This window comes from Kryptolebias marmoratus, linkage group LG16, assembly GCF_001649575.2.
Source record: "Kryptolebias marmoratus isolate JLee-2015 linkage group LG16, ASM164957v2, whole genome shotgun sequence".
Classification (NCBI taxonomy): domain Eukaryota; kingdom Metazoa; phylum Chordata; class Actinopteri; order Cyprinodontiformes; family Rivulidae; genus Kryptolebias; species Kryptolebias marmoratus.
Window position 1 is genome coordinate 16,726,602 of NC_051445.1, and position 8,775 is coordinate 16,735,376.

General features: G+C 40.2%; 1 protein-coding gene across 1 annotated transcript in view; it reads right to left on the reverse strand.

Annotated features, from left to right (window-relative positions):
• The window catches only part of LOC108232316 (syndecan-2-B), a 13,234-nt gene extending 4,700 nt beyond the window's left edge, over window positions 1-8,534 (reverse strand). Inside the window, exons 1-3 of the mRNA XM_017410035.3 lie at window positions 8,242-8,534; window positions 2,526-2,652; window positions 847-1,034 (exon numbers count right to left, since the gene is read on the reverse strand). Coding sequence (XP_017265524.1) covers window positions 847-1,034; window positions 2,526-2,652; window positions 8,242-8,301 — 375 coding nt within the window. The 5' untranslated portion in view covers window positions 8,302-8,534. The remainder of the gene's footprint in view (window positions 1-846; window positions 1,035-2,525; window positions 2,653-8,241) is intronic.
• Window positions 8,535-8,775: the final 241 nt, after the last annotated feature.

Below are 8,775 nucleotides of genomic sequence, written 5' to 3' on the forward strand. Positions count from 1 at the left end.
AATCATCAAAATTAAACGAAATAAACATTTGAAATATATGAGTTTGTATGTAATGTATGAATATAATATACAAGTTTCACTTTTTAAATGGAATTACTGAAATCAATCTACTTTTTCATGATATTCTAATTTTATGACCAGCACCTGTATGTGGGAACTGAGGAAGGCTCTGGTCCTCTCAGACTCCCTTCTGCACCTGGCCTTGACTGAATTGTTCTCACTCCCTGTGTTATCAGATCTTCTTCGTGAGAAACGAAGCTGCACAGTAACTATGTAAAAGTGTGGCTGAAAATGATGTAATGAACCCTCCCTATAAAAGTACATGTTGCTTTCTTTCGGGGCTCTTCTCCTGACTGAGTTCAGTGAGTGGGCTCTCCGAACGCTCTTTTGCCTTCGGAATAAAATTCTTTATCAAAGACAAAGATCGATCTTTCTCGTGATTCTTTGAAACAGACATCTCACTACTTGTTGATTATTTTTTGCCGCTACACATGATACAACAGAAAACTGAGAAGATTGAAAACAAACTGAGGCTTTATCTGGACTTAAATGCTTAAAGTGAAAAATATGTTAGAAACTCTCTCATACATTAAAATATAGGAAACAAATACACATATGAAATAATTCCAAATGTAGATAAAATGCATTAATAATTACATGGTTAAAGTTCACAAAAAACCAAACAAAAAAAAGTACACAAATCAAAAACTTGAATCATTAAATAAATTTTACCAAATAAAAATGTAAACAGGAGTTCACATCCAGATTTTCACAAGACCCAAGTTTTTGAGATTCGTTTAACGTTTAGAACCGGAACTCGAACAACATGACAAAGTGTTATTTCACCTCCTTCGCCACGTCACTGTCCTCAAAGAGAGACGATTCGGTGACCTCTGCTGAGCGCGCTGGACCGGGACCGCCTGCCGCCGTGGTCGGTGAGGTGTGAGGAGGTTCTGTTGTAGGCAGAATATTTGAGGGCACGAACACCCGAGGGAAGTTGATAGTCCTGATGTCCTTAAAATCGTCATGGATCGCTGAGATTAAAAAAAAGAAAAACAACAATCACCACCACACGCACACACAGCATCACCTGCTTAACCTCTGATTAATATTTCAGTCCACCGTTATGCAGACAATACACAGATTTATGTCTTTGAGTCCAGATGACCCAACATCTGTTTCGTCAGTTGTGAGCCACAATAAAGAGGCAAAAGGGTGGCTGGCGTCGAGCTGCCTTCAGATACATGATAACAAGTCAGAGATGGTTATCTTTGGCCCTCCAAACATTTCCGTAGAGCTAGCTTCCTACTTAGAGCTGTTATCATTTAATTATCAACACCTTGCCAGGAATCTAGGCCTCATTTTTGACAATGAATTAAAACTTAATAAAAAGATTCATTCTGTGATAAAGAGCTGGTTCTTCTTTCTTTTTTTATAACTTTTTTATAGCTCTGACTAATTCTTTCTGACTAGGATATAAAGACAGTTACGTCCACATGAATCACCTCCAGGTTAGACTATTGTAGCTCTCCATTTTCTCTGGCCATGTCTGCAGCTGGTTTAGAGCTCCTACGTTGTACCAGGAAAACAGAAAGTATCACTTCCACAGTGTCTCTCTGCTGGTTTCTTGTTAAAAAAAAAAATTATTGTTATAATTATTTTGTCTGATTTTAAAGCCTCGCAAGGCCTGGCACCTGATATTTATCTAAACTTATTTGCTCATATTCAAAATCCAGATATCTTAGAGCTTTTGAACAACTCCTTTTAGATGTTCTTTTAATTTCAGTTAATGGTTTAGCGTTTAAGTAGTTTTAGCTTTTAACGTGCTTTAACATCCCATGTTTTATCATCCCTTTTCTGCCTCGATGATTTAATGGTTTTGGCTGCTCACGTCCGTGTTTTAATTGTTTTATGGTTTTGTGCAGCACTTTGGTCAACTTAAATGGGAACTTTATCACTTACTGATGATTACAATAAATGTTTCAGCAGAGTACTCATTTGTAGTCTTAAAAAAAAAAAAGAAAAAAAAAAAGAAAAAAGGGCTTGCCTCACATTTGGGGGCGTCCAATAAAACCTCACCTGGTTAACAAATCATCACCTCAGGACAAACATCTGGCTTATTGTGAGTACTTCTGTGTCTCGTACGAGAAGTGGTGCCTGCAGTACTTTTTGCTCATGTGTCTACATGTGGAAATGAAGGTGACGTCTAATGTTTTTACTACTACAGGTACCATAAATGGTTCTATTTGTTAAGCAGAGAAAAGAAGAGAACAAGGAACAAAATGATATGGCTCAAAACAAGATTTGTAAATGTTAAAATAAAGCACTAATAATTAGTTTAATAGTAACAGTACTGTAAATCAATTGCTACTGTTAAATATTTAACTTTAGAAAAAACTTTTCTTCGTGTTTCACAGGTAACTGAGCTGGTCTGAACTCGTACAATGTGTTCACGATTCATTAAACCTCTAAAAACAGGGAAACGAGACAAACAAGAACAAGTGAAAAGGCCAATTCATTCTTACCATAGTCTCCTGATCCCGAGCCCGATCCGTCGTCGTCGCCGTCTTCATCGTCTATGGGGGAGTCTCCTGATGGTAGGTCTTCGATGTAAAGGTCATCTGCCATCTCAGGGTCAGACAAGACAAAGAGCTGCAAGAGAGGAGAAAACACAAACCTCATTCAAAAGAACTAATCCCAACAAAGAAAGAAAAAAAAAGGAAGAAAGACACGCACAAATTCACACTTGCAGAATTCCTCCCACTAATTGAAACCATGTGAATGTGTCTGCAGTTTGAGAGTAAGACAATACCTCTCACAACCAGTGATGTATGGTGGCCAAATATGCACAAGCGTGTTCTGCTTTGAGAGGGACCACAGTTTGTACCGCTTCCATGCTATTGTGTGCAGCAGGTCTGAGCTGCATTCATGCTCATTTCATGTGTCATGGTTGTAATTTGTGATTCTTCACAGAGCCACACAGCAGAGATCTAAGTGTTTTCGGAGTTGAGGAGGAGGAGGAGGAAGAGGAGGAGGGGAAAGATAGAGTGGCTTCAAAGACAACGTACAGAACAGACAAACTAATCCGCACACGCTAAAAAAAAAAAAAACCTCTGGAAAAACTCCTACCGACCCAAAGGCTACATCAAAGGCACTGATAGAAACCAAAGACACGCTTTCATCCTCATCTAACCGGTCGTGAGTTATTACCACCAGGAGCTCAGGCAATCCAGGAAAACAAATGTAAAAATTTGACAAAGACTAACACTGAAAAAAAAAAAAAAAAGCAAAAAAGGAGGCAAGAGGGGGATCACACAGATGGTGTCAAGACAGAGAGAGACACACAAACATGGATGAATATGGCCTATTGAGACTTGAAGCATGCCTGGTATGTATACTATGCTTCAACTAACACAGGTGCTGAGAGATTTGGGAAGGGAGAAAGATGGGAGAAAGGAAGAAGAGACACAGGGGCACTACTGTGTTTGTCTCTTTAAAAAAAGCAGGTGCTGAAGACAAAAAAAGAAGGCGTGAGGGATGAATCATTGCCTTTCTACAATAAATCTCTCCTGAGGGTGGTTAGTGTTAAAGAAGATCTTACAGACAGCATCTTCTCGAGTCGATACCAGATTTATTTAGTAACATATCTTTGCTTATCAACGTATACAAAACGGAACTAGTATAAATTAATATTTCATGGTGATACCACAAAATGAGCGAGGAGCGACCAATGTAAACAAGTTTCAAACTTACATTCTGTAATTGTAACTCGACACTGCACGCCGTTGTAATGTGAGGAATCTACTTTGTGGTACTTTTACAGTAAAAAAACAACAACTACACAAACATTTTAGCTATACAGGCCATAATGATGTTGGAGCATGACAGACGTGAAGGCAACATAAATCGAGCCAGATGTTGTGTTTAAACTGCGGTGGAAAAAAAAAAAAAAAAAAAGGCCAAAAAGAAAATTATTACCATTTATTTTTATAGACAGCAGACTGTCATAATGCACAGTCTGATTGAAACAGCAGAAGAGGCTGTCCCATTCCTGCTGTCTTTAGTCAAGAATTACAAACCCAGATGGGACATTATCAGACCAAAACGTACAGGCGGACGTACAAAAAATGGCTCCAAAGGTTACCAAATAACATTAAATTTATTCTACGAGTACAGAGAAACTTCAAGTCTGCGAATTCAAACTTTAGGCAAGTAGCCAAAGAGAGCTGTAATCTTAGCACATGCTTTCAGTTCACTGTCAAACAAACCCGGAATGGTTTAAACTGTGGCGACTGTAGCTCTGGTTGAGTTTAAATCTAAACTGACTGAACGGCCCCAACGAGGAAGAGAAGGGTCCCCATGTAAGGACAAAACAACTCGCCTGACTTTAACATCAGGTACAGCTGAACCGACACACCAACACATTTACAGTTATGATACTAAACTCCTTCTGTAGACAGTGGGACATTATAAGGTTAAAACCATGCCCATCATTAATCATTTATTATCAGTGTACAGTGAATGATAACTAAAGACTTAGCTTTTCTTGAAGGAATGCATATCGCCCGCTCTTTCATGCCAGAGTTCTAAACCAAAACCATCTTATGATGAGAAAGGGCTGGAGGTACTGCCATCTTGGTCAAACCTTGTAAACGACCTCTGTAAATTTGACTAAATTACAGCCATTTTTGTGCCAACTAAGGTCAACTAGTTGTGGTCGCCATCTTACATTGTGATGATGAGCACCCAATGATTACTTTCTGAGAGTTTCGATTAAATCTGTCCAGTGGTTCGTGAGATATTTTGTTAACAGACAATGTTGACTGTAACATTTCATGACAAAGTTTTAAGCATAGATGCCGAACAATGTGCAGCTTTTAAAGTACGTGTTGGGAATCACTCTCAGCTACTACCACCCCAAATTTTAGTTTGTATGTGTAAAATAGCCATTTTTGTGTTTGCCATGTATCCTTAGCTGTGGTGGCCATCTTGAATTGGGTTGCCTCCAAAAGTTAATTAATTGTCCATAAATATCCAGTGATGACTTTCTGAGAGAAATCTATGCTGTGGTTCATGAGATATTTTGCTAACAGACAAACAAACACACAGATACTGGCAAAAACATAATCAGGCTTTCGCAGTGGGCAATACGACACATGCTCAGTTACAAGTAAAATATACAACCTATTCTAATATACAATGGTCTTTTACAGCAGTTTAGCTGTACGACTGCTCAGTTTAGCACAAAATTAGTATACGTCTACAGCTGTGGTTGTAGATTCTCGGTCATCCACCACAATCCTGAACTTCTCGTCTTGTTTCCTAAAGACTTTTTCCTCTCGTCTGAAAGGTTTCAGAAGCTTTCAAGTAAGAGCTCCAACGTCTTCAAGAAACAAGAACAAAAGTCCAGCAGCTTTCTGTTAAACGCGAAAGAAGAGTGAAGAACTCAAACTAAAACGTATGTAATCAATAAACATCACATCTTATTTTTATAACACGATTCAGCCGTTGATGAATACAATTTCATCCATCCAACTTGATTTCTAATTTATATCTTTATTGAAACTTTTGTAAACCCGATCAAATGTTCCAACGCCGGGGTTTTGAAGCGCATGTCAGACAAAAGTAGGAAAAAGAGGGGCTCTCTCTGTGCATCCACTGCAAGAGAAGTGTTGCATCAGAGTTTACTGGAAGCAGTGACAGGGAGGTTAAACATCTGGAAAACATACGTACCCCTCATACACGCAGGCTGCGTATATGATTGTGGTTTCCCAGAGCTTTTGTCAAAGTGAAGAAAGTTTACTGGAAACAGCTGGATTAGAGCGGCACAACTCTTCAGAGATGTGGAGAGAGAGCTGTTTTTTTTCCTTTAAATCTAGTAATTAAAAAAAGAGCAAATAATAATTTTGTGTGTGCTGGGATAAAGGTTACATATTTCTCCAATGAGCTGGAAGGCAGTGGGGAGAGGGGTCAAAAGTGAGGTTGGGTAATAACCAAAAGCATACAGAAGGTCTATCATCATCGCGCCGATAGCTCCAGCAGCAGCACTCGACACTGTGTACAGAGCCTGTTTGACGAAAGGGGACACAGTGTTTGACCTCTCAGCGTCAAGCTGTCTTTACTTGTTTTACAATCATTTTGGTTTCAAAAATGTCAAAAGAAACGGAGCTGTTTGTTACAGCTCAGCGGGGCCGGACCGCTTGTCGTTCGAACGCCTTTCTCAAAACATCTCCATGTGACACGTTATCTACTTTTGCTGCGGACGGTGTTCAGAGGGCCTGAGCTGAGATAATGGTAATTTGAACCTGTTTACCTCAAGCTAAAGACCCTTTTTCCACACAGCTTTGCAAAAAGAAAAATATTGTTAGTAGGAGTTTAGTTAGCTTTGTGGTGGCCTTTTAGGACACAGCTTACAATGTAGGCCGTTCCTCTCAGAGTAAAAGGCTTAATCATGATTTTATGACTCTTGGAAATAAATGACAACCCCCTCCTGGGCTCGTTGCGATAGAAAGGTAAACACGCTGCCAAGAATGTCCCATAAATATCAAAGAAACCGTCTCACAGCCACACAGATGTATACAGTCCTACCAAACAATGTTGTGACTAATGCCGATATCTGAGCACTTAAAGCTTCAGACAGGCCAAACTGTTTACCAATTCACGACCGCAAGGAATGTCAGCTTACATTTATTTACGTTATCATCCAACCAGTTCTCATTTGTCATCCGAGCATGTGCTGGAAGACGAGGTGTGCGCCGCGAGTTTCCTCGGACGCGCTATGGAAACAATCGTGAGCAACAGCGACGAGTTATATCACTCCCCTCCCTTTTATCCTGTGCAGTTCGATGGAAAACTACGCGCACTCCACGTAGTTACACGCGTGCCTGGACAAGCCCAGCGGGACTCACTGTGAGTCATCCATCCAGAAAATGACACAACTATCACCAGCCCCAACGCCTGTTTCAACAGTTGGCTTTCAGATGAGGGCTGCATCAGCGGCTGACTAAACGCTTACTCTGCAGCCTGTTCAACCACTCCGGGAGGAAGATGGTGAGGCCGTATGATGGAAGAAGTTATCACGCCCAGCAATTTAGGGGCAAGAGCCGGTATTAGAGACAAGTTGGGAGGAATCCAAGCTGAGCGGGGAGCAATAATAACTGCGTTCTGGCAAAATGTGAAAGTGGCTAGCAAAGATGAGGAAGTTCACGTTGTCTGAGTACAAACTGGACTGGGGCCTAAAGCAAGAAACAGCAAACTTTATGTCCACATACAAGCAACTTTTTTTTTTTTTTGGTCCTTCTCCTTTATGTCCACTAGCGAAGTGTCGGGTTTCATCTTTCCCTTTCACAATATACCGTTCATAAATCTTACATGTTCATTTCTGGACTGCTAGTGAGCTTCCTTGGCTCTCATTTGGGATTTTTTTTTTTTTAGATGCAATAAATCACCCAGTCAAGGTATTCGTTTTCACATTTGTGACAATAAACATAGCTGTGCTTGAGCCTGCCACTTCCAGGTGTTTCCCCCACCTAGGAATTGGGAAAGAAAAAGAAAAAAAAAAGTGGGGGGGAGAGAAGAGAAAAGAAAAGAAAAAGGAGGGATTTCTCTTGTTCTAAGTTAAGCCTGATCTGCCAACTCACCCAGGTGAAAGATTATGATCCGTTCTGCTTTTGTTCTGGCTTTTTCCTGATCTCAAGTTTTATTTTGAAAAAACAAAACAAACAAACAACTGAGCAGATTTTCCAACTTTAGGCCCAGCGTGGATGTTATTCAGGCCTGTTCTGAGGGATTTGCTTTAAATGTCAGAGCTGTGAGCCAGAGGCTAAGCAGACTTGTGAACTTGACACCAGCTGGAAGCCTGAACTTGGCCTGAATGCACACAGTGAATATCAGCACACCCCTGTATTAATGGCAAATCTCTCAAACGAAACTCGTTGCCACATTCATTACTTTGGAGCACATATTTCACACAAAACAATCCCGTAGTCCCGTAAAAAGAGAGATAAACACACCAAATAACAATGGCCGTACGAGTACTTCTGAAAATATCCCACATTAAGTTGAAAAACAAGACCAAACTGAAACGTTAGGGAGGTTGTGTCCGTCCAAACGTCTCTTAACGATTAAAAAGTTGCTTTTTTTTTCTTTGGTTCGGATGAAAATAAAGTCATAAAGCCTAGGGTTTTCTTCATTAGGCTACAAGTAAAACAAAGCTAACATTAAAGGTTATTTTTACTTTACCTTTTCACTGATGGACCCAACCGAGAGCACGGCGAGGAAGAAAAGCCACAGATTCTTCATCTTCACAACCAAAGAAAGAATAAAGAACCGGTAAAAAACAAAACAAAACAAAATAACTACAAAAATAATAACACCGCAAAAAGATTTAAGAGCTCAACCGGATGGAAAAAAGTGTAGAATTCGGAGTAAACACGCTTCGGGTTTCTTCTTAAATCTCCCGTCCTCTTTGCGAAATCTCAGCTCTTTTCGGGAACGACCGCTCTCCTTGCGAGGGTTTGTTACACTGGAAAGTTGTTTGGACAGTCTGTGCAGCGTGGCTACGCGTTGACGTCATCACGGCATGACGTTCGCTGATGTAGGTAGGACGGCGGCGGAAACGGAGGAGGAGGCGTTAAGTCACCAATCTGTTAAAAGAGGGCAGTTGTTTTTGACATTTTTGCGAACTCTTCAGAGCCCTTTCTTCCAAATGACTTCAGATGTTCCAGCTTGTGTTATATTTTTAAAACTTTATTGAACTAAAAATGGTGAATTAAG